General features: G+C 42.1%; 1 protein-coding gene across 7 annotated transcripts in view; it reads left to right on the top strand.

The window, feature by feature from the left end:
- yeats2 (YEATS domain containing 2) overlaps positions 1-26,942 on the top strand; it is a 118,311-nt gene that overhangs the window by 74,962 nt on the left and 16,407 nt on the right. For all 7 annotated transcript variants that reach the window (XM_033031443.1, XM_033031446.1, XM_033031447.1 and 4 more), the window contains 7 exons: positions 10,691-10,852; positions 11,605-11,720; positions 14,140-14,295; positions 15,925-16,146; positions 17,364-17,649; positions 24,845-24,953; positions 26,133-26,209. In XM_033031443.1, the coding sequence (XP_032887334.1) occupies positions 10,691-10,852; positions 11,605-11,720; positions 14,140-14,295; positions 15,925-16,146; positions 17,364-17,649; positions 24,845-24,953; positions 26,133-26,209 (1,128 nt within the window). The remainder of the gene's footprint in view (positions 1-10,690; positions 10,853-11,604; positions 11,721-14,139; positions 14,296-15,924; positions 16,147-17,363; positions 17,650-24,844; positions 24,954-26,132; positions 26,210-26,942) is intronic.

Here is a 26,942-nt window from a genome sequence, read left to right as displayed (position 1 = left end):
CATTTGCAGTCCTTCGCCTGTAATCTCACAGTACATATGTGGCCAGCAAACATTCAAGTATCTCCGTCAAACCCCTGCAATCTCTTCCCTTGCTCCCCATCACAGCCTCTCATACATCTCATCAGGCATTGGGGATTTGTCCACCTTTAAGTTTTCCAGGACATCGAATAGCTCCTCTGTTTTAATTTTATTTGCTCCAGAATTTAAGTCCCTACTGAAATCTTAAATGACAATGTATTTTTCCTTTGTGAATGCAAATGAAAAGTTTTCCTTTGACACCTTGCCCAAAATCATTCAATCCATGCACAGATGGTTCCTTTGGTCCCCAATGTGCCCTACTCTTTCCCTGGTAACATCCCTGCTCCTAATATACAAATACCCTTTGCCTGTTGCATGGCCCTTCTTTGCCCTCCTATTTAATTTCTTAAACATTCCCTACACGCTCTATACTCCTGAAGGACATCCCATGTTTTCAGAGCTCTATACCTTGTATGATTTTTTTAATTCCCCATACACCCTGCCATCCAGGATTCGGTGGATTTGCAATCTCTGCTCTTCATTTATACGGGAAAATGTTGGCTATGAAATCATGATTTCATGTTTACAAGACTCACGCATCCTGAATGAAGATTTATCCCGGATGCAATGAAGAAAGCTAATGGCATGTTGGCCATTGTAAGACGATTTGAGTTTAGGGGCAAGGAGGTCCTCTTGTGAAGTTAAAGAGGGGGAGCATTTTAACTCCTCCCATTCCCATTCTGACCTTTCTGCCCGGGCCTCCTCCTTTATGAGTGAGGCCCAGTGCAAATTGGAGGAACAACACCTCATATTTCGCTTGGGTGGCTTTCACCCCAGCGGTATGAACATTGACTTATATAACATCAAATAGCTCTTGCTTTCCCTCTCTCTCCACCAGTCCTACTGTATCTGACACCATTCTATCTCTGTCCTGCCCACTCCGCTGACATCAGTCTGAAGAAGGGTCTTGACCCGAAACGTCACACATTCTTTCTCTCCAGAGATGCTGCCTGTCCCGCTGAGTTACTCCAGCATATATTCATGCCTGTTCACAGATCAGAGGCATGGGGAATGCAGATCTGCAGTGGGCATCTGTAGTTCAAGCAAGCCCTGTCGAATATGTGATAGCCAGCAGGTGGCAATCCAGTAAAATGAAAGCTGAATTTTCAAACTACAGCCTGCAAAAAGACTCAGTTATATGCTTAATATTGCAGAATTACACTACCATTACATAATACTGCTGTGTCATAATATGTTTTTCATGTACAGTGAAACTCTCCTGATCTGCTATCCAACTGTTCAGAAATCCTGTTGGTTTGGTATCTGGCTCACCAGGTGATGTTTCTAGCATTCCCTTTGAGATGAAACGGGTCCCGTTTCCCACATTCTCTTTATATGCATCAAACCCTTTTTCCCATCGTCCCGATAAGCTCAATGGAACCCTGTTTCCTGTGATCTGTTTAAAATCCACAGGGTCCTTTTTTTACAAACTCCTTTTAAGTTTACAAGAATAATTTGAAATATTCAAGTGCTGTATATCATCTTAAAAAAAAAGTGAATTAAATGTGTGTTCATGTATAAGAATAATATTAAATAGTCCAGAAAATCTCGCTGGGTGGCACCACTAAAGTCCAGAGCAGGCCGGGTGTACAGTGTGTCCAGCTGCAGTTCCTGCCAGAACCCTTGGAGCACAATTGGAACTGAGATGAGACTCACTCTAGAGTATCCCGGATGCAGTGAAGAAAGCCTTCATTGCGAGAGGATTTGAGTTTAGGAGCAAGGAGGTCCTACTGCAGTTGTACAGGGCCCTGGTGAGACCGCACCTGGAGTATTGTGTGCAATTTTGGTCTCCTAATTTGAGGAAGGACATTATTGCTATTGAGAGAGTGCAGCGTAGGTTCACCAGGTTAATTCCCGGGATGGCGGGACTGACGTATGATGAAAGAATAGGTCGATCTTATAGAAACATGTAAAATTCTTAGAGGATTGGACAGGGTAGATGCAGGAAAAATGTTCCTGATGTTGGGGGAGTCCAGAACCAGGGGTCACAGTTTAAGAATAAGGGGTTGGCCATTTAGGTTGAGACGAGGAAAAACTTTTTCACCCAGAGAGTTGTGAATCTGTGGAATTCTCTGCCACAGAAGGCCCATTCACTAGATGTTTTCAAGGGAGAGTTATATTTAGCTCTTAGGGCTAAGGGAAGCAAGGGATATGGTGATAAAGCTGGTGGGGGGGAGAGGTTGGTGGTGGTGGTGGAATGATCTGCCTGAGGAAAAGAAGAGCAACAACAGGGCTTTGTGGTGGAGCAAGTAGTAACTCGAGTTTCCCCATTGTGGCAGAGACACAGGTTTAATCCTGACTCAGGTGCTATCTGTTTTCAGGCAAGGCAGGAATCCTTTACAGTTAACAGGTTATATATACTTGAATGTTTGGGACATTAATGTAGGAGGCATGATCAGTAATTTTTCAGATGGCATAAAGATTGTTAGAATTATTGACAGTGTAGGGGGCAGCTTTGGGCTACAGGATGACATTGTGTGTTGATGAAGTGGGTTGAAATTTGATAGATGGAGTTTAATCTAAAGGTGAGATGATGCATTTTGTAAGGCTAATGAAGCTAGGCCATAAACCATGAATGGTAAGGTCCAAGGGAGTTTTGAGGAACAGAGTGACCTTGGCATGTAAGTCTAAAGATCATTGGAGGTGGCAGCACAGATGAGTAAAATGGTTTACTGGCCTTCATTTGTCAAGGCATTGAATACAAGAGCTGGGAGGCTATTTTCCAACTTTATAAAACATTGGCCATATCTCAGCTGGAGAACTGCAGTTCTGGTGATATTATAGGAAATATGTAATAGCATTGAAGAAGTTGCAGAGAAGATTCGCCAGGATGTTCCAGGGATGGAGCATTTTAGTTATGAAGAGAGATCTTGAAGAGAGATTGAAGTTAGATCTTATTTCCTACAAAAGGGATACATACTTTTCTTTTGTAGGAAAATCGGGTTTGGGAATCCTTGCATGTTTACATTGTGTTCTACTGAAAACATGCAATCACAGCTCAGTTAAATTACTCATATTTCAAACAAGACTCAGCCAAAAGTGATGACCATTGATGCAGTTAAGGTGCAGTAATTGCTCCATTTACTTCAGACAAAAATGACCGTGTTTATTTGCTGGGACGCATCCTTGTTACACAGAATGCCAGAATAAACAGAAGGAAATGTATACTTGCACAGAATGTAATCTATTTGAGACGAGCTCTGCTTTGCTTGGATCATGACAGCTCTGATATAAGAAACATTATTTACAACCAGCCGTGTTTAAATAATATCTAATACATGATATTATCTTAGAGAAACAGGTGAAGCATCCCTCGTCAGTCTGTCATTCAGTGTGATCAACTCTGATCTGTGACCTAACTATATGCTTTTTCCGAACTAATACCGTGGATTAACAAAAAATGATTAAACAACGTTTAATTAGAATTTATTGTTCATGGTAGATGAGAATTACATATTTACCCACTATTAACCACCTTGGTAGTCTTGTTTCTCTTTATCCATACCATCAATTACTCTTAACGTTTTCGAGTGGTGGTGCCATCGAGTGTGGCAGCCTCGCCAGCAGCAGTCTGTCCTTTCATCCTTTTTGTTATTTTTAGTCTAAAAGTTTGTTTTTGGAGGACTTTTAGTCATTTTTATGGGTGGGGGGGGGGGGGGAACCGTCGTCTCAGTCACTACCTGGCCGAGGATGCGTCCTTTCTCCGAGCCGCGTCTTCGCCCCCCCCTCGCGGCCTACCATCTGGATTGGAGCGGCCTTTCCTGCCGGACACCGGCCAGAGCTTCAGCAGCGGCGCTGTACTGAATTTCCATTGCGGAGCGGGCCATGCCTTATCGGGATGGCCGTGTTGGAGCTCTGGAGTGTTGGACCTGCCGACTTTAACACCATGGAGCTGTGGTCTGCGGAGCTTCCAGCTGCGGGCGGCGCTGACTTTAACATCGCGGAGGCCTGGGATCTTTTGCCGAGGATCGCCAGTGTTGGTGTTCCGCCCAACTCGGTCTGTGGTTTCCGGTAGGAAGCGGCCGATTCGGAAACTCCAAGCCGCTGAGAGTGTTCTTCTGTTCCGACGCCGGAGCTCCGATCGTCCGATCATCCCGGCGAGAGGGCCTGAAACATCGAGCCGCCGTTGCGGCGACTGCGGAGGACTCGATAGGCCCCGACCATGGGGGAACAAGAGGAAGATGACTGAACTTTGTTGCCTTCCCTCACAGTGGGAAATGTTGATTCCGCTGTGGGGGATGTTTTATGTTAAGTTCTATAGTGTTGTGTTTATCTTATTTGTGTGCTGCATGGTAACTCAAATTTCACTGCACCAATTGGTGTATGTGACAATAAATGTAACTTGAACTTGAAACCTTTGATCAATACAGTCATCTATATCTTAGGGTATACAACCCCAGTTTATGCACCATCTCCTTCTAATTTAACCCATAGAGTCCATGGGCTATTCTAATAATCTTTTTACACCCAGTCCAAGGCTGATCTTCCTAAGATTGTTGCGGCAAGATCTCAGAGTAATGCAGAGTTTTTTGTGGCTGTGGCTTGAACACAAGCACTTTGTATTCATGTCCGCTAATTCAACAGCATTCAATTCAGCCTTTTGATTACTTTCTGTCCCTGTCCATGACAATTTCATCTTTATATGTGAAACCCTGACAGTGGCGCTGTGATATTGGGTGTCTAGCATTCAGAAAATAATTGATCTGTTCCTTTGAGATCCAAAGCGAATGAACTCTCACATGCCTACATTGCAATTTATTAGCCTTTGTTTCTTCCATTCACTCAATTTATTGTTATAACTCGGTAATCGAATGCTTCTGTTTATAGCAATGCCTATCTCTATGTTATCAGCAAATTTAAACATTTGATTCTTCTTCCTGTGTAATTTCTACATGGTGAAACCAAAATGTATAAAAATATCCTTTAATGAAATCTGCAAATGTGCACTTTAACCACATGTTAAAACCAAAATTGAGTGATGTGTAACTTTCAAATTTAAAGTAATGCAACTGAACATCAGTTGATTACGTCAAGTTTCATTCTTGAGATGGCCTCATTCTTTAGGGGACGGGGGTTCCCTTCTTCTACTATAGATGAGGCTCTCACCAGAGTCTCTTCTATACCCAGTAACTCTGCTCTCACTCCCCATCGTAACAAGGGCAGAGTCCCTCTTGTCCTCACCTTCCACCCTACCAGCCGTCACATACGACAAATAATCCTCCAACATTTTTGCCACTTCCAACGGGATCCCACCACTGGCCACATCTTCCCATCTCCTCCCCTTTCGGCTTTCCGCAGAGACCGGTCCCTCCGTAACTCCCTGGTCAATTCGTCCCTTACCACCCAAACCACCCCCTCTCTTGGCACTTTTCCTTGCAACCGTAGGAAATGCTACACTTGTCGCTTTACCTTCCCCCCTTGACTCTATTCAAGGACCCAAGCAGTCTTTGCAGGTGTGGCAGAGGTTCTCCTGCACCTCCTCCAACCTCATATATTGCTTCCGCTGCTCTAGGTGTCAGCTGTTCTACATCGGTGAGACCAAGCGTAGGCTTGGCGATCGCTTTGCCCAACACCTCCGCTCGGTTCGCATTAGCCAACCTGGTCTCCCGGTGGCTCAGCACTTCAACTCCCCCTCCCATTCCGAATCCGACCTTTCTGTCCTGGGGCTCCTCCATGGCCAGAGGAGGCCTACCGTAAATTGGAGGAGCAGCACCTCATATTTCGCTTGGGTAGTTTACACCCCAGCGGTATGAACATTGACTTCTCCAATTTTAGGTAGTCCCTGTTTTCTCCGCCTCTTCCTTTCTTCTTTCCACCCCCCACCCCCACATCAATCTGAAGGGTCTAGTCCCGAAACGTCGCATTTTTCCTTCCACAGATGCTGCCTCACCCGCTGAGTTTCTTCAGCATTTTTGTCTACAGTCAAGTTTCATTTGTTCTTTTCGAAAACCCTGGCTTGAGAATCCTCGAGGTTCACCATTCCCTGATGCTTTTGTTTTCTTTGCTATTATTAATTATGTTGAATCTCAATCCCTTAATTCACTATTAGTTTTCATGCGATGTTGGGCATTTAATCATCCTTTAACACTCTAACTACCCTCTTTTACCTTATATATAATTGTCTTTTGTTTTGTTTTTTTGCATCAAAGTATTGCTAATTTTCTTACGTATTTTCTTTGTAGCTGGCACTTTTTTTTGCCATCTGTTGTTGCAGCAGAGTAGTCTCGATGGGCCGAATGGCCTAATTCTGCTCCTTTGACTTGCGTATGCCTCCCAATTGGTAGCATCGGTATAATTTTTTTAAACTTATGTATAATTTTCCTTTAAGTTCTATGATGTTCCTTGCTCCCTTAGTCACCCAGGTGGAATGCTCTTTTGGCAAATAGAACTTGTAATGCTCATAGTTAAAACTGCTTCTACTTTAAGTTAAGTTCTAATCTGATACTCTTTAACAGATGCATTTTGTTTATTGTGTATTAGTAGTAGTAGTAGTAATAGTAGTATAATGTTTTTCCCTTTCAACAGCATATTGATCCCAACAATGTTATAATGTTTATCAGATAAATGCTCACACACTTTCAAAGTCTTAATTACCTGTTTATTACTCATTAATTTCTAGCATGATCTGACTCGAAGTTCTAGGACATTTTGTTGTTCAGAAACTATCCTAAAAACATTCCACCTATTCATTTATTTTCTGTCACTAAAGTTTATTCTTTCAATAAATTAAAGTTGCCCATTAAGATGCCATTGGCCTATCTGCATGCTTATTTAATTTCTGCACAACTTTAGAAAGAGGCTTATGTAAGGCTTCCAATAAAATCTTACTTTCTTTCTCTTTTTTTCTGTGAGTCTTCTCTGCAGTCCAGTTTGTCCAATCATGAATGGTGATGTGTAATTAAATAGTTAATTTAAAAAGGCAGCTCAGAAAATATTCCCATTATAAAGATCAACCATGGGAATGAATGCTAAAGATCTGACTGAAGCATTCAAACTGATTTAAGCCAGAAATGTCAATTGGATGCTATCTCAATTGCCTCCTGAGATTTTCACCATTAAAGAACCCAGTCTTTTGCCAATTTAACTCACCATGTAATATCAAGATTGAGTTGGGAACATTGTATACAGAAAAGGCTATACTCCTGGAGACATGTCCACAATAACTATCTGCATCTGTAGCCCAGCGGCCCAAGTGCAGCTGCTACACTGGCATCTATCAAACCTTGTGGAAAATTGCCCAGGTATATCCTTGACGAAACAATACCCCAGCACAAATCCAATTAGCATTAAAGTAGTCTAAATTTGATCGAAGTGATGGAGGTTGTTGCTGTCAAAGGGAATTTATTCATCACAATTCAATGTCTTCTTTCTACGTAGATGATGGACATATAAATTCTCCCCATCAGATCTTGGTACGGTTTAGTTCCCATGCGGAGCAGGCAGAATATTGGGGGTTCGAGACCAAACCCTGGGGCCCCTGTGTCACATTTAATTCAGAGATACAGTGCCTTTCGGCCCACCGAGTCCGCACCGACCAGCGATCCCCGCACACTAATACTATCCCACACTATCCCACACTAGGGACAATTTATACTTATACCAAGCCTATCAGCCTACAAACCTGTGTGCCTTTGGAGTGCAGGAGGAACCTCTAACCCTAGCCCTAACCTGAACACTAACCCTAACCGGGCGTCACCTGCAGGACAGCATACGTCATCGTGTATGTCGTACAACTATGGGCTTGAGTCACAGACGCTCGCAGTTGTCGAAAAAAATTGCAAAGTGTGACAGGCCCTTTACTTCCTAAAATTTGACTACAAGACCTCAATTCTATTTTTAACAATGTTGTTGGTACTAATGTGGACCACAGTCTCTAGCTTTTCTCCCTCTCCCTCCAGAATAAGCTGGAATATTGACACCAGAGAGGCAACATTTCACATTGTAGTCATATCTGTGACCACAGAAAAGCTTGAGTGCTCCGCGAACTGTCACACTCTTGACCTTTTTAGTCCCTCGCAAATGGCTGATGCCATGGTCTCTGTAAGAGAAGGAAAGCAAATTGGATGCCATAGAGTCATAGAGTGATACAGCGTGGAAACAGGCCCTTCAGCCCAACTTGCCCACACCGGCCAACAATGTCCCAGCTACACTAGTGCCACTTGCCTGCGCTTGGTCGATAATCCCTCCAAACCTGTCCTATCCATGTACCTGCCTAACTGTTTCTTAAACGATGGGATAGTCCCAGCCTCAACTATCTCCACTGGCAGCTGTTCCATACGCCCACCACCCTTTGTGTGAAAAAGTTACCCCTCGGATTCCTATTAAATCTTTTCCCCTTCACCTTGAACCTGTGTCCTCTGGTCCTTGATTCCCCTACACTGGACAAGTGACTGTGCATCTATCCGATTTATTCCTCTCATGATTTTGTATACCTCTATAAGATCACCCCTCAACCTCCTGCACTCCATGGAATAGAAACCTAGCCTACCTCTCCCTGTAGCTCACACCCTCTAGTCCTGGCAACATTGTCGTAAATCTTTTCGGAACCCTTGCAAGCTTGACAATATCTTTCCTATAACACGGTGCCCAGAACTGAACACAATATTCTAAATGCGGTCTCACAAATGTCTTATACAACTGCAACATGACCTCCCAACTTTTATACTTAATACTCTGACTGATGAAGGCAGACATGGGTTTAGGTGTCCTTTAGCCATGGAACTAAAAGTGTGCTAAGGAGATAAATATAGCAACTGCCACAGAAAATTTAAGCTTTTTTTTGCCCCCATTCATTAAGATTAGTGGTTTAATTTGTCAAATCCAAGCTTTATCCAAATTAATGTTTAATCTCTGGTTCATCTGTTGATATTATTCACTGCAACGCAGAGAAGTAAAACATATCGGTATTATCATGAGCACAACTAACAAATACACACAACACGTATGTGGTAATCAGCCAGAAACAGGCCCGAAACATGACTGTGAAGTCCCATACTGCCTTCATCAATAGACTCCACACATTGATTAAAGCTTCATAAATAGAAAACTGAAATCGAATTTTACTGTACAAGATATTCTAAGAAGCAACTGATACCTCAGTGAAAGAGATTTAGAATAAACAATATGTGAGCAAGACCTTTCAAGCTCCTGTATTTTCTCCCAGAAGGTGGGAGAGAAAAAAGTAAATTTAGCCAGCATGGCAGGGATCTTTGACGATACTTCCAGTCCTCCTAAAGCAAGTGAACTGGATGGAGGGAAGTATTGAGGCTGTGGTGGACTGGGCTGTATCACCACCCACTGTAGGTTCAGGCAAACAAGAGCAGAGCAGTTGCCATATCGGGCTGTGATGCATCCTGATATAATACTTTCTATAGCATATCTGTAGAAGTTTGAGTGGATATCATGGGCATGCCAAATCGTCCAGCAAACAAGATTACCTGTAATTTGTGCACATATAAAGCAAGTCAACGTAGATTCTCTTTCTCCTGCACTGCATTTAGCCCTGGATCACCTTGATGCCTAAGAATGTAAATACGTTGATGTGCTTTCTAGATCACTGCATATGTGTGATAGGACCATGTTAGATTGCTGGTGATGTGGATGCATAAGAACTTGAAGTTGTTGACCATCTCTACAGCTCCTCCGATGATGAGGACAGGGTTTTATTCACCTCCTCGTTTTCTTAGATCAATAACCACTTGCTGATATTAAGGGCTGACCTTGTGACATTAGTTTCTTACTTTCTTTCCTGCACTTTGTCTCATTATTGTTGTAGACCTGGTCGACAACAGTGGTATCATCGGTGAACCTAAACATTGAGTTGGCATTGTACTCGGCCACACAGTCATCTGTGCACAGGGAGTAAAGCAAGGGACTGAGCACACAACCCAAAGGGGCATCAGTGTTGGGGGTCAGAGTGGAGTTAATGATCTGACCAATTCATACCGACTGAGATCTGCCAGTCAGCAAGTCCAGAAGCCAGGTTTAGATGGTGGCCCCAAGGCCAAGATCCACATTTAGGGGTGAGCTTATTCTATAATATGGTTTTGAAGGCTGAGCTGTAGTCAATGAATAGCATCCTGACATGGGTGTTCTTACTTTCACTGTGAACCAGGGCTAAATGTAGTTCCAGAGAAAGAGAATCTATGTTGACTTGCTTTTTCTGTTGACAAATTGCAGGTAATCTTGTTTGCTGGAAGACAGGTGCAAATGTTGGCCATTACCAATCTTTCAGGCACTTCATTATGGTTGATGTTAAATCTAATGGGTGGGAGCCTTGACGTTCCAGCTGGTATGTCTGTACACTGCATCAATTTTTATATTTCATAGTAAGGTCATTATCCATTAATTTAAAAAGTGTGCTTTGGGTATGTTTTAAGATTACCAGAAGGGTGTCACCAGAAACCTTTTACAACCTGAATTCTTTAAACCAGTCGTGTAGGGAGCTTGATTATATTAGGTGAGGTCCATCCATAGTTCGGGATAATTAAACCCGATTGTCGGATGCAGTCAACCTTGTTTAAATAATGTACATATTATATGAAGTAAATTATACATATGAAATACTAACATTAGCTAGTGCTTCTTTCACATTTTGTTTTCTGATCTTTAGTTATGGCCACATTGCAGCTTCCAGCAACCAACTTGGCCAATCTGGCCAATCTACCCCCAGGGACCAAACTCTACCTAACAACCAACAGCAAAAACCCCTCTGGCAAAGGCAAGCTGTTGTTAATACCCCAGGGAGCCATACTGCGGGCTGCCAATCCAGCAGGTAAGATGCCAAAGCAGACTGTTTCTTTGTTGGGCTGTTTGTATCAAATATCAAAGCAGAGTTACATTACCCACCTCGAAGTTCATTTGGCCTTCTATGCAGAAGCCCCTGATAAACATGTGATATTATGGGATGGATTTTTTTGCAGTTTAAAACTTCAAAGAGTGTATAGCTGACTTGTTCAGTGTCTCTTGATTGGGCAGTCCTCTCACCCCTGGAATTAGCTTGACGAATCTCCTTTGGACTGCCTCCAAACCTGCTGTTTCCTATTTATTAGGTAACGGACCAAAACTACACAATACACCAACTGTAGCCTGACCAACAATCTGTTGAAATTGCAACAAGTATGATGGATTCGCTTACTGTGGCAGTTTCATGGCTTCGGAATGCTTGTACCATTTTAAGTGTTTGGATTTCTTTGCTCTTGTTGTCTTGCCTTCCTGTACAGACTTCCCTGCTATTAAGTGTGAAGTCCACTTGAAGGCAATCTTCCATGTGGGGGTTCCAGTAGTACAATTATCAGTAATGAATAATTTTATTGCTGAAGCCTTTGCTCGAGTGAAAAAAAAGAGCCCTTTGAATGAGTAAGGTTAATAATAGTGATCATTTTTATTCCGAACTCAACAACAAAAAATATGTCATGCAGACCTTGTAAATTTTCTTTGCTGCTCACTGTTAATTCCTGCAAATTGGAGCAATTGTTTTGCAGACTTTCGGTTGAGGTTAACCATCTGACATTGTTTGTTTCACAGGGCATCAGTTACCGGGAACATCACCGAGCACGACTGGCAGCATTCAGGGCACTGTGGTTGGTGGGTTACCACAGCAACTGGGCTACACCTCATACATTCTCAAGCAGACACCTCAGGTCAGTTCCAGGACTGCTGCCCACCACCGTCCACTGCTATTGCACCACCGTCCACTGCTATTAAAAAATAAAGGACTTGGGCCCATGACAACAAAAGGGCTTTTGATTGATTAATTTGAATGTACTAAGTGATTAACCTAGGAACAGATGTATGCCATTCAGGCCCTAAAGCTTGCTTACTTAATACTAGGAGATCTAGAAACTTATTAATGTTGTCAGCGACTTTGCTTCCACCACTCTCTTAGACAGTGTATTCCAAGTACTCGCCACTCTCTGGGTGCAATAGGTCCCTCTCACACCCCTCCTATATCTTTTACTGCTTACCCTAAATCTATCTGCTTACCCTAAATCTATGTTCTTTATACTTATCTACCTCTGATAGGGATAAATAATTCCTTTAGTTTACCCCTCATAATTTTATATACCTTATAAAAACCCTCCCCCTTCCCCCTTAACGCCCTCTGTTCCAGGGAAAAGCAGAGCTAGACCATCCAATCTCTCCTCATTACTGAAACGATCTATCCCAAACAACATCCAGGTGAATCCCCTCTGCATCTTCTCCAGCAGTATGACATCCTTTGTATAGTGTGGTGACCAGAACAGCATGCAGCTGAAGTTTGACTAATCTCTATATAACTAAAAGTCTTCATCTTGTTTGTGTCTGTGTGTGTGTTAATCTGGTTATTCCTATCTTCTTCCAAACGCAAGGCCACAGCCTTCCCATTTCCACACATCCTACTCACATTTTCCCCGTGGTGGCGATAAATATCTTCCCGTCGCATTTCCACCTATATTTCCAAAGTTATTAATCGTTGAAATTTTAAAAACAGCCCGATTTCTTCAAACTCATCCATTTTGGAAAAAAATTCAAGTGACGTCACAATATACTCGCAAGGCAGGACGGGCCACCGGGAGGGACACTCCAGCGCTCCAATGGCAGTTCGCAAAGCATGAATCACAATGGCCTCTCAAGCTGTCGTGCCACACCCCCCCACCCCCTCCCCCTCCGGGTGATTCATAATTAATGTTTTATAAAAAGCCAAACGGGTTGCGTTGGGGGAACGGGTGAGTGCTGGAATATTGCGTTGGGAGAGCAGACCCAATGGGTCTGCACTTGGTCTGGAGAATTATAAATTTGGAACACAACCTCTGTGTTCTTGTATTGATTGCCATGTCTACTGAAGGCCAGTTTCCCCACACGATTTCTTAACCATATAATCTGTTATGTTGCCATGTTCAAGGATCTTTGGGTGTACACCAAGGTCCCTCTCTTCCTCACTACTCCCTTAAGCTACTATTCAGATTGTACGTCTTAGCCTCATTAGTACTTCCAAAATGCATCACCTCATATTTATGTGGATGAAATCCTATATGCCATTTCTTAGTCCATTTCAACATTGATATTACTCTGTAGCCAAATACTACCCTCTACAGTATCAACAACTCCATCGATCTTCGTTTTATCTCTGAATATAGAATACCAGCCTGGAACACTCTTCCTAAGGATTATGGAATGACAGGACAATTCGAAATTTGGAGAACATGATAGATTTTAATTAACTTTGGATAGTAAGGACTGTGGAGCAAAAGCAAGACAGTGAAATGGAAGCACCAATCAATCACAATTAGGGCGGCACGGTGCGGCAGCAGTAGAGTTGCTGTCTTACAATGCTTACAGCGGTTTGATCCCGTCTATGGGTGCTGTCTGTACGCAGTTTTTAGTTCTCCTTGTGACTGAGATCTTCGGTTTCCTCCCACACTCCAAATACGTACAGGTTTGTAGGTTAATTGGCTTGTTATAAAAATGTAAATTGTCCCTAGTGTATGTAGGATAGTGTTAATGTGAGGTGATCGCTGGTCGGTTCGGACATGGTGGGCCGAAGGGTCTGTTTCACGCTGCATCTCTAAACTAAATTAAACTAAACAATGTAAATAAGTGGCAGAATAGCTTCAGGAATCTGAATGTCCTGCTCAAGAATTGTTCTACCAAGAGCAGATGTACCCCACCAGGATTCAATGTAGAATGAAGCGATTGACTTCCACGACCTGAAAACACCCTTGAAATATCGGTATTATTTTAAGTAGACACTTGAAAACTGTTCATATGGGAAATACCTGTACTTCATTTAAAATTACATCTGCTCAAATCTCATCTTCCGTTCATTTGCAGTGGTCAAAGTTTTTGTGACACACAAGAGTATAAAGCTTTGGCCGGGCAGAGAATGGTCGAATGTACCAATGCTGAAGCCAGGCCCATCCTGCTTCGTCCAGTTCTTTGGAAGAATCACTTTCACAATAGGCTGGGAATGTTTTCGTTTTGAAAGTTACCATTGAATGTCCTTGTGGTTTCCTGGCATGAAATTGCAATTGGCTCGCTTTCAAACTGATTTTGCTATAACCACAGCCTTTCTCCTTTCAGGGCACATTTCTGGTTGGCCAGTCGGTTCCTCAATCCTCTGTGAAACATGGACCTGGTAGTTCTACACCAGGAATAACAGTGCAAGGATCAACTTCCACGAGCTCCCATCAACAGGCTATCAGAGTATCCACTGCCCAGAAAGCAGTGTTTGCACAGGTAAATGCTGCATTCTGTCCAATCAATAATATTGTGGTTTTCTGACATCGACCCATATCTTGCTTGAGATAAGGGGGCACAGTTGTAGTTGGTGCACTGATTTGATCCAGAAGTTATCCTAAAGGCAAAAACTGTTCATGCAGTCAGGAGGCAGTAAGGTTGATGTCAGTGTAACTTGCCTCAAGCAAAATATGAGGTTATGTAATCTTTTTGCCTTCACAGAACAAAGCAGTATGAATAACTTATTTATTCTTTCCTATTGTCCAAATGGAGTTAACAGCACCCATTACACAGTTGGTTTCAACCTACAAGCCTCTGCATCCAGCATATCATCCTTCATAATTTCTACCAGCTGCAAAATGGGACCCCACCACTAGTCGCATTAATTTCTCCCATATCTTCTGATGGCTCCCTGATCAGTTCTCATTATCGCCTTCCTTATCAGATTCAAGCATTTCTAGCCTTTTATCACCTCCAGCTTCGCCTGCCCCTCCTTCCACCTCCCCATCACCTTTCATTTACTGCCTCTGTCATCCACATATCTATTCACTCCCCTTCCATTACATGGCTCCACGTGTCCTCCTTGTTTCACTGCTCCACGGTCTTACCTTTGTAACAACTTGGTTTTTGCTCCATAAAAGCATCAAATATTTATTTTTGCCTTAAGCATTTCATGTTTGTCAGGTAAAAACATACCAACACTAAATGCTCCATATAAAAAATTGATTTAAGATGAAGAGAAATTCCTTAGGCTTTTACAAGGATCAGATGATACCAGAGCTTCCATCTTGCTGTAATGAATTCCAAGATGGCTGAGTTGAAATCTTGCCTGGAAGAATGATTTAAGGGAGAGCTTTCTGGTTGAAGTTATGTACATATTCTGGAAAGGAAGATCTGCTTGCGGGAATTTTGTGTTTTCTGCGTTTCTCTCCTCCTTAAGGTAGTATCTGAGGATGTTCTGCTCCTCCTTGCCTATGTGGTTATGCACGCACTGATGTACTCAGCATTCATATTCCCAATGATGTCACAAACCTCTCCTGATCTTTAGATCTCTTAACTATTCACTTACTTTCTATTTTTCTCATTTTTAAAATGATTTCTCTTACCACTCTCCTCATTTCTCTTCATCTCCCCCTCTTTGTAGATTCCTAGTTTATTTAGTAGTTTCACCATGGTATATAAACTGAGGCATTGCAGATTCTATCCCCAGAGATCAGGATCACCCACAGAGTGAAATCAACAATTCTGTTGCTTCTATGGCGGTGTCAAGTTGGCTCGTTGCTGATGATATAGAGCAGCCATACAGTGATGAATGGCGTCACTATTTTAGTTTAGTTTAGAGGTACAGCACAGAAACAGGCCCTTCGGCTCACTAGTCCACACCGACTAGCGATCCCTGACATTAACTGACACTAGAGACAATTTTTTAATACATTTATTCCAGGCCAATTAACCTACAAATCTGTACATCTTGGGAGTATGGGAGGAAACCAAAGATCTCAGAGAAAATCCGTGCCGCCATACTACTTGGGAAAGTGACATTTTTAGAGTGACAACATGACTGTAAGCTTATGCCATCATATATTTAAAACAAATTGCCAAAAAACAACAATGTCCTTTTGAATGCAGGTTGTTCCTAGTGCCCAGGCATCCCCTCTGCATTCAACTGCTGTTTCCTCGCTCGTACATTCTCCCTCACCTGATGGAACCACAAGACCACTCTCTGCAACTTCCCTCTCGCAGCCTGGCACCACCACCTTGCGAGTGACTGGAGGGGTCATCACAGCGGCCAGCCTCGCAGCATCGGCCTCGGGAACAGCAACAGCATCCACAGGGACTTTGGCTCTACAGGTAACTAAAGAGGGGAGGTGGCTGGCCGAGGAAGGCAAAGAATGACAGCACAATAATTGTACAACAATTCTCTTTTAATAATGTAGACACAAGGAACTGCAGATGCTGGTTGACCAAAAAAAAGTGCTAAAGTAATGCAGCAGACCAAAAAGGCACAGTGATTTGAGTCTCTTTTGGTAAAGTAGCATCTACAGTTCCTTGCATCTACACTTTAATGCTCCTCTGCGAAATCTCCTCAAGGTATGCCTACTTCATACCTGCCAACTAGTCTGATTTTATCGTATTTGTTCCGATTTTTAAGTTCAAATACTGTGAAAAATCAGAACAGTACGATTTTGAAATGAGGGGAAAAAAGAGGCCAATCAACCGCTGTCTCTCGGGGTTGCGTCGAATCACCGACCAGCTTCCATTAAAATTCCCGTCCAATCAGCCGCTAGCTCTAAGGGCATTGTGTCCAATCACATAATGCGCTGGTCACTTGGCGGCCAATCACCGACCAGCTTCCCTTACTGAAGCAGAAGATGGCTGCCCCCAACATTTTTTCTCTGCTGTTTGCAAACAGTGCTATGCAAAGACATTTCAGGTAATATTCTTTGTAAAGATTTTTTTAGCTGTATGAAGTCATTTATTTCATCAAATATTTATCTTTTGAGGGTTATATTACTGGTTGTGTGCTAGAAAAATTCTAAACTTGACTTTCAATGATAAACCTGGACAAATGCAAGAAAGCAGGTATGACATATAATACACAATAAACTATTACAAATACACAATAAACAAGTTATGCATTCTTGTATTCTTACATGGGTATGACCACACATAAAAAACAAAACGATTCAGCAAAATCGCACCACGTAAAAATACTGATTTCCTCAGCAAAATACTGATTTTCAGGTACTAGAATACTGAAATGCTCTGACAAAACTTGGTAGCTCTGAATATATCGTAATATCGGCAAACTACTAAAACAGCCTTAAAATCCAGGAGCTAAGGCGGGCCCCTGGACCCAACCCACAATGGCTCGCACTTCGTCAACCCACGCACTCAGAGTAAGATTTTTCATTTTCAAATGTTGGCAGGTATGCTACTTTGAAGGAGTTCTCATCCGCTGAGTTAGTCCAGCACTTTGTGTCTGTTTAAGAATGATTTGCTCAGATTTGTTAAAAAAAAAAGCATGTCTACTGGAAGACACTACTAATTTCTTGTTCCTTTAACAGCCGGAGCCGACAGGCCCTAGCACCCCTGCATTGTCTATGGCACCCATTGTCAAGGTCTCAGGACAGCATCCATCCCTCCTGGTATCTCCAGTTCAGCTTGCTACCAGCCAATCAACCCGCATCATCTCCGTTGGCTCCCAGGCAACATCCATGGTGACGTCTCAGCACAGTGGTGAAGGGCCGAGCAAGGTCAGCAGCTCGGGAGCATCCAGTGTGGTTTCCTATGAGTGTAATTCTTCTGCTGGGATTAACACCTCTAGTGGGAAAGCCATAGAGGCACCATCAGGTAAGACAGCAGCTGATGACGTTTCTAAATGAGTTAAGATGTATTCAAGAGAGAGTTAGATATAGATGTATTTAAAAGAGTTAGATATACCGGTAGCTCTTAGGGCTAACAGAATAAAGGGATATGGCGAGAAAGCAGGAATGAAGTACTGATTTTGGATAATCAGCCATGATCATATTGAATGGCCGAAGGGCCGAATGGCCTACTCCTGCACCTATTTTCTATGTTTCTATGTAAGCCTTGTTTCCGCTTTGTCCATTCTGAGCAATTCAACCATTCATCCATTCACTATGTCTCCTATAACATTCGCAGAAAGAATTTACCGTAAGATCTACCTCGTGTTTCAATGGGCAATGGCCCTATAAGTGTCACCGCAGAGCATCTGAATATCATTACCAACATGTTATGGTATGTTCAAGGTGATTTCACAGCCCAGATGCTGGTTAGTTCTTTGCATTTGGTGCCTCTGTCTCTCCCTGGTTGGCGCTATTGCTGTAATACCTCTATGCCACCACTGTGAAATTGGTGAAATCAACTGTGAAATCGGCACTTGCCATCCATGGATCAGATTATTTTCTGAAAGTGGCACGATCAAAGGGACTTCACATGGGAAGAAACTGGATAAACTGGATTTGTTTTCCTTAGAGCAAAGACGAGTCGGGCTGAAGAGCCTGTTTCTGTGTTGCGTGACTCTGACTAAGAGAAGAGTGAGGGCGGACCCGATTCACGTATACAAAATTATGAGAAGCATAGATAAGATAAATAATGAGGAACTTTTGCCACATCACAGTGATGTCTGTAAGCAGAGGGCAAAGGTTTAGGCCAAATAGTAGGAGATTTATAAGAGGTTTGAGGAAGAATTTATTCGTCTGGAGCGTGGTTGAAATCCAGAAGGTATTTCCTGAGAGGTGATGGCAGCCAGGTACTCTGACAGCATTTAAGGAGTACTTAGATATGCACTTGAAATATTATGGCATAGAAGGCTACAAGCCAGGTGCTGGAAAATGGGCAGTATAGATAATTAAATGGTGAGCACGGATGTGTTAGGCATAAGCGTCTGTTTCCATGCCATTTGATCTATGACTCAGAAATTATGAGCAACATTTCCAGCAGAGGAAAAAAGAAAAATACGTTGTCACTTTCCTTTGCTAAAAGACATTTTTTTTTTTAGAATTGTTTCACTGTGTTTTCTGTTAAGACTGATGTTTCAAACCCCTGGGCCCATTTGATATAAATCACGCCACTCAGAGTTAAAACCAGCAAGAAAAATATTGTAAGTCATTCTTGAGCACTTGGGAAATGAATAAATGATGGGGATATTTTGCTAAGCTGTTCCTCTGAGATCAGGATGCAGTGAACAGAGAGCAGAGTTGGGTAGCGGAAAGAGTGTAATTGGTGAGAGAATAGAATGTGGCAATGTATTGGGCTGTAATCTAGAAAATAATTGATTTTATGTTAAATTGCAATGGACTAGCTGTCTTGGTTTCTCCATTATCGTCATTGTAAATCAAGAATTTGGGAGTTGAGTCTGATGTTTTTGAGATAAGTCTGCACATTGCAATTGGTCGCCTTCTCATCGAGCAGCTCCCTCCATGTTGTACCATCTGCAAAGTACTCAATAGCAATCCATCAGCGCTTCTTCAAAAGCAGCTGACAAATTTGCAACCTCTTTGATTAAACAGGATAGAGCTAGTTAACATGTGGGAGCGCCACTGCCTGCAAATTTGTTTCCAAGTTCTCTATCATTCCGTTGTAGAAATACGTCACCAGTCCTACATTGTCACTTAGTTAAAATCTGGAATTTCCTAACGTAACAGCACAGTGGTTGGAAGTTCATCACCAGGATTGCGCACATTCCAGAGGCAACTGGAGGAGATAGTGATGGGTAATAAGTCCTGGTCTTACCAGAGATTCATTAAATGGTAATTACTGAGTCATGTCCTTCGCTCCATGTAAAATGGTCCAAGCCTTTCCTAATATTTCCTCGTAAGTAAACCCTTACATTCTAGGCAACATTTCAATTAGTCTCTTTTGCATTGTTTTCTAATCCTCCTATATCCTTCTTGTAGAGTGGCAACCAGTGCTGTATACAATAGTCCCAAGTGCACCCTGACCAATGTTTTGTGCAGCTGTAACATGACATCCTAATTCTTATACTCAATGCCTTGGCCTATAAGGGCCTTCTTCACTATTCTATCCACCTGTGTCACTGATATCAACGAGTAATGAACTAGCACCCCAAGGTCCCTCAGTATATCAACACTCCCGAGGTCCCTGCCACTTCCTTTATATGTCCTATCTATTACATCACACTTGTCTGGGTTAAATTCCATCTTCCGCTCAATTTTTCAGCCAATCTTTTTTCTTTGTATCCTTTCACAACCATCTTCACCATCTACAACCACCAATTTTTATGTTATCAACAAACTTGCGAATCGGTCCACCTATTCATCCCAGTCCCAGCACAGATCCCACCAATCCCACCCGTCCCTCATCCACTACCTTCTGCCTCCTATCAAAACCCAATTGTGGACCCAGTTTGCCAAAATATTTTGGATCCAATGTGTCCTAACGTTCTGAACCAGCCTACCAAGTGGGATTTCATCAAAAGGTTTGCTGAAGGTAAGTTACATCTCCTGCCCTGCCATCTTCAATTTTCATAGTTAATTCTTGACTAAAGCACAATCATGTTTGTGAGACAGGATTTTCTCTGCAAATAAAATATACTGACTCTTCCTAATTAATTTCGTTCCAAGGTAACAGATCCTGTCCCTTAATTTCCCCCCCCCAATAATTTCTGTACTATTGAAGTAAGGTTTACCAGGCTGCAGTTTTCTGGCTTTTTGAATAAGGGAACATTAGCCCATCTCCAGTCTTCTGCTACCTCACCCATGCTGAACAAAAATAGAAACATCTGCATTGGAGCCCCAGCAATCTCCTCCCTTGATGTCAGTGCATCACTCAATGCTTTCTCCACCAATCAGTGGCATCACTAAAATAAATTCCAGCAAAAGGGGAGTCAGTGCTATCACTCTGTGTTTCCTCCCACTGGGAGTAAACGTCTTTAGTTAGGTTTTTTTCTCCAACTGGGGGGGGTCAGTACTGTCACTCATTGCTTTCCTCCTCTTGGAAGTTAAGTGCTGTGGTTTGGTACCCTCCTCTCACAGAGTTAGTGTAATTGTTCAGGGTACTACATGAAGTTGTTTTGATTGGACCAGGGTGACTGGTATAGAGCAAGACTGAAAGTAGTTCTGCTGTAATGACTGGTATGTCAGCTGGTTCCTTTTAACAGGAACTGTAATTTACAAAGCCATTACTCAGTTGAGAAACACCCTGTGCCAGCAACGTTGCATTGTCAGTTAATTGATTTTAAATAATGGACATTCCAGCGAGTGTAACCGATTGAAAGAACACTGTACTCGAGTCAGGCCCAGGGCAGGCCCACTGACCGACCGGTTCATAATTCTGGAGGAGGTTAACATTGGAACAGCATTCAATCCACTGAGTCCACTTTGCTTTACACTTAGATCATGCTGATCTGTATTTTAATTTAATTAATTCCATATGCCTTACCTGAGAAAAACACCTAACATCAAACTGATCCAACCTGGAGCCTGAACTTTGTTTCAGTGACTGAGGTTAGGATATCCATTTGCCTGTACTTGAAGAACCATTTACTGATTCTACCTGTGAATGGCCTTTCTCTGTTTCTCGCCTCTGGTTGTTGCATCCTGCAGCGATGGAGAGTATTTTCACTATCTACTTTATAAACATTTGTGATCATCATTTAATATTCTCAAGGGAGTTAATGGCAGCATATGCTAATAATATAACCCCTTTAGACTCGGTATCATAGCAACCCATTCACAATTTATAATTTATATATTGGATCAGTGGTATTCATAAATTATGAGGATGCGGAAATTATTTGCAAGAAATGTCATGTGTTCCTGATTCTAGCAAATCATTTCACTTGGCTTCTTTATCTTCTTGCCCCAATCCAACATCAGCGCTTCTTTACTTTAGTGGCTGTGCTTACGTTTTCCCAGTCTCTCTGTTCAGGCTTACTTTTAAATAGTAGGTACCTGGTGAGAAACTGAAGGGAGCAGATAAGTAGTAATTTAAGAAGAAAGGAGAAATTACTGGCAAAATAGATAGGTAACTTTGTAGATCTACTGGGTAGGGTGGTTTATGAATGCATGTAGAGACGTATAATTGTAATCAGCTTTTCCAAGTAAGGCAATGGTGCCTATACATGTTTGTAATTCACATTTTTTTTAATGCACTATACAAAATATACAAAGCAAAAACTGTGCAAAATATCTTCAGACATTCTCAGCGTCTATGCATTCATTAGTGTCTTACTTAGATCTGTTCGCATCTATCTTTAAGCAAAACAAAAACCCTTGCCATTCATGTGGCCCGCTGGAGCGATAGCCCTTCTCTAGTTTGAGGGGTTATCCCCACCAGACTCTTGCCCCTCGATGTCCAGCAGCGGAAGGACCCTAGTTTGTGGGTCCTGCCCTACAGAGCTTTGGCGTTGGCTGCACCAAGCTTCAGTGAGTCTCTCAGCACATGCGCCTGTGGTGTGGAATGGGCTAGTTGGCAACATTCCCTGACAAACATCTCACTGTGCTGGCAGAAGTTGATTATTTTCCAGCAGCACTTGATGTCCGTCTCTGAACATGGCGGTAGTGATAATGAGTAATATGCAGATTGATGATGAGGCGGTATTAAAAAGGGTGTTTATGCTTAAGGCAAATAGATTATGTGAGTCTTTATAAAACACTGGTTGGGTCACAACGAGAGTATAGCCTGCAGTTCAAGTCACCATAGGTTAGGAAGGGTGTTGATGCCCTTAAGGGAGTGCAAAAGAGATTGACTCTAACAGTTGTTGCGATTAAGGTTTTCAGCAACAATGGTAGACACAAAATGCTGTAGTAACTCAGCAGGACAGGCAGCATCACTGGAGAGAAGGAATGGGTGAGGTTTCGGATCGCGACCCTTGTTACGACTGATGTCAGGGGAGTGGGCGGTACAGAGATAAGATGTAGTCGGAGACAGTAAGACTGGTGGGAGAACTAGGAAGGAGGAGGGGATGGAGAGAGAGGGAAAGCAAGGGCTACTTGAAGTTCGAGAAGTCAATGTTCATACCGCTGGGGTGTAAGTTACCCAAGCGAAATATGAGGTGCTGTTCCATCCGATGAGTTTTCAGCAAAAATGATAGCTGGAGAAGCTGGGTAAAGAATAAGGGGTAGGTCATGTTTAACTAATCTTCTTGAATTTTTTGAAGATGTTACTCGGGAAATTGATGAGGGTAAAGCAGTGGATGTTGTGTATATGGACTTCAGTAAGGCCTTTGACAAGGTTCCTCATGGAAGGTTGGTTAAGAAGGTTCAATGGTTGGGTATTAATGGTGGAGTAGCAAGATGGATTCAACAGTGGCTGAATGGGAGATGCCAGAGAGTAATGGTGGATGGTTGTTTGTCAGGTTGGAGGCTAGTGACGAGTGGGGTGCCACAGGGATCTGTGTTGGGTCCACTGTTGTTTGTCATGTACATCAATGATCTGGACGATGGTGTGGTAAATTGGATTAGTAAGTATGCAGATGATACTAAGATAGGTGGGGTTGCGGGTAATGAAGAAGAGTTTCAAAGTCTACAGGGAGATTTATGCCAGTTGGAAGAGTGGGCTGAAAGATGGCAGATAGAGTTTAATGCTGATAAGTGTGAGGTGCTACATCTTGGCAGGACAAATCAAAATAGGACGTACATGGTAAATGGTAGGGAATTGAAGAATGTAGGTGAACAGAGGGATCTGGGAATAACTGTGCACTGTTCCATGAAAGTGGAATCTCATGTAGATAGGGTGGTAAAGAAAGCTTTTGGTGTGCTGGCCTTTATAAATCAGAGCATTGAGTATAGAAGTTGGGATGTAATGTTAAAATTGTACAAGGCATTGGTGAGGCCAATTCTGGAGTATGGTGTACAATTTTGGTCGCCTAATTATAGGAAGGATGTCAACAAAATAGAGAGAGTACAGAGGAGATTTACTAGAATGTTGCCTGGGTTTCAGCAACTAAGTTACAGAGAAAGGTTGAACAAGTTAGGGCTTTATTCTTTGGAGCGCAGAAGGTTAAGGGGGGACTTGATAGAGGTTTTTAAAATGATGAGAGGGATAGACAGAGTTGACGTGGAAAAGCTTTTCCCACTGAGAGTAGGGAAGATTCAAACAAGGGGACATGACTTGAGAATTAAGGGACTAAAGTTTAGGGGTAACATGAGGGGGAACTTCTTTACTCAGAGAGTGGTAGCTGTGTGGAATGAGCTTCCAGTGAAGGTGGTGGAGGCAGGTTCGTTTTTATCATTTAAAAATAAATTGGATAGTTATATGGATGGGAAAGGAATGGAGGGTTATGGGCTGAGCGCAGGTATATGGGACTAGGGGAGATTATGTGTTCGGCACGGACTAGAGGGGTCGAGATGGCCTGTTTCCGTGCTGTAATTGTTATATGGTTATATGGTTAATTAGGACTGAAATGAGGAAAACCATTTTCACCCAGAGAATTGTGAATCTGTGGAATTCTCTGCCTCAGGTGTCAGTGGAGGCCAATTCACTGGATGTTTTCAAGGGAGAGTTAGATATAGCTCTTAGGGCTAACAGAATCAAGGGATATGGGGAGAAGGCAAGAATGGGGTATGATTTTAGATGATCAGCCATGATCATATTGAATGGCGGTGCTGGCTAGAAGGGCCGAACGGCCTCCTCTTATTTTCTATGTTTCTACGCCAAGTTGACTTTAAGATTATTGATATCAAATTGGTCTCCATTCCTGTGGAGAAAAATTATGAAATATTTTTTTCTGAGCCATGTTCATAAGTTTCTTTATCACACCAAAGCGATCAGAAGGCAGTGAAGCATCGAGAAAGTATTTAAGAAAGTATTAAAGCACTGAAGAACAGTCCTGACACAAAATGTCACCTATCCATGTTCTCCAGAAATGCTGCCTGACCCACATAGTTACTTCAGCACTTTGAGTATTTAAGGTTTGTTGTGCTATTATCTTGTACAATAGAGATTTAGCATAAATGCAAAGAAAAACAACAAATGTAGGCCAATTTATCTGCCTTGGTCGGTCCGCTTACTGATGGCCAGACAGAGTAACGTTTGATTGTCATTCTGCCATTTTTTTCAGTGAAGACAGAACCTGGTTCTTCAGGGACTTGCTTCAACCCCGCACTCTGCACAGCCGGCACCGTGAAAGTGGAACGAGCAGGATTGCATGGGGCATCTGAAATGATTGAGTGAGTCCAGGAATTTATTTTGATATTAAGGCAATGGATGCCTCCTAGTTTTAAAAATCAAGTACCGCATGTGTTGGACACAGTACTGCAATAAGTTCATAAGTTCTAGGAGCATTCAGCCCATAAAGCCTACTCCGCCATTGAATCATGGTTGATCTATCATGGTTGAAATTGCTTCTCATCTCGTTTCTAAAGCCATGTCCTTTTATTCTGAGGCTATGGTTTCTGGGCCTAGACTCTCCCACTAGTGGTAACATCCTCACATTCACTCTATCCAGGCCATACTACACATCAAACTCACCCTTGATAGATGCAAGATGGAAGCTCGATCTACTCGCACATGTAAAGCACACTTTGGCATGTAAAGAGTGAACTTAGCTATATTTGAAATCGATTTCTGAAGTATTGGAATCATAGTCATTTTTCTTTAGTCACCCAAGGAAAATTTGTTCCTTTTGAATGTTGGGAAGATACATACAAAGTCCAACACTGTCAAATGGCTTTCCAGCAACCATTGCTGAACCTCACCGAACAGTCACATGGGTAATATAGATGACATGCTGCAGGCCAGGCAGTCTCCGGGAAAAGCAAAGGAGAAATGGAAGAAAGACAAGAGATAAAAATATCCTGCTAATTATTTTATGTGTTTCATTATTAAAGTCAGCTCTATATGAAAACCTCTCCTGGGAGATGACAGGACATCCACCTTTCATATTGCAGCCTTTTTTACCGTAATTTCAGACCATTGTCAGAGTCATGTCTTCACTTTAGGTCTCAACTGGGATTAACTTTTAATAGAGATATAGAACCTAATGAGTTGTTTAAGAAGGAACTGCAGATGCTGCAAAATCGAAGGTAGACAAAAATGCTGGAGAAACTCAGTGGGTGAAGCAGCATCTATGGAGCGAAGGAAATAGGTAATTACTAATCAAAAATCTATCAATCTCCACCTTAGAAATATCAATTGATGAATAAATTCCACAGATTCAACACACTCTGAGTGAGGAAATTCCTTCTCATCTTGTTTTTAAAGGCATGTTCTTTTATTCTGAGGCTATGGTTTCTGGGCCTAGACGAGCTATTCCCTTCACTCTATAGATGCTGCCTCACCCGCTGAGTTTCTCTAGCATTTTTGTCTACTTAGAACCTAATGGGAATACTATTCCTTACTGTCTTTAGCCTTGAATACATTGAGAATATGCAACAGTTACTCTCGGCCGTCCTGAAGAAGTTGCCCCTGATCATGCCCAAGAAAAGTGAGTATAGCTTTCATTTTCATGTCAATTATTTTTTTGATATTGAATTTAGTGTTGTTGTTTCACAAACCCTGGAAATGGGCAGAATCTGTATGAAGATGATCAGAGTTACACTTTCAGGTTTGAGATCCTGCCTGACCTTTTGAGTGTTGCCAGTATTTTCTATTTTTATTTCAGATTTCTATCATCTGCAATTTTGTTTTAATTTCAATAGGTTTTGATTTCTACAAAACTATTGACATCAGACAATTTATGTACTATTTATGTTTGAGATATATTTTTTTCCAGTTAATTAGGGAAAGAACTGCCTCTTTTAAATGGCATCTGAGTATTTGTTGTGCTCTTGTGAGAAGTGAGAGGACTCTCAGTTTAACATTTTATCCAAAGACTTCTGCAGTACTACCCTGCATCTGGATAAATTATGCACTCAACTTTGAAGGAATTGTATCATTCAGATAGCATAAAGGGAGTAATTGGGGTGGGTAATAATCTAGGATTTACCTTTTAAATATCATTTTAGCAGCTTAAAAATGTAAAATAAGAAGTAAAAGTGGTCATGAAACTACTAGAATATGATTTAAGGACAACTGGTTTAAGATAGGAAACTGCCATCCTCACCCAGACTCATTCTGGACCCAACATAATAGACCATTTGCTTTTGAGGTGTCCTAATGAGTCGCTCTGTGTATCAATCCGTCACGTGTGGACTTGTGGCAATTTGAGAATTCTTTCC

The sequence above is a fragment of the Amblyraja radiata genome, chromosome 13 (genome assembly GCF_010909765.2).
Source record: "Amblyraja radiata isolate CabotCenter1 chromosome 13, sAmbRad1.1.pri, whole genome shotgun sequence".
Taxonomy (NCBI): Eukaryota; Metazoa; Chordata; class Chondrichthyes; order Rajiformes; family Rajidae; genus Amblyraja; species Amblyraja radiata.
Note: the sequence above shows the minus strand (reverse complement) of the source record. Positions and strands in the feature narration are given on the sequence as shown.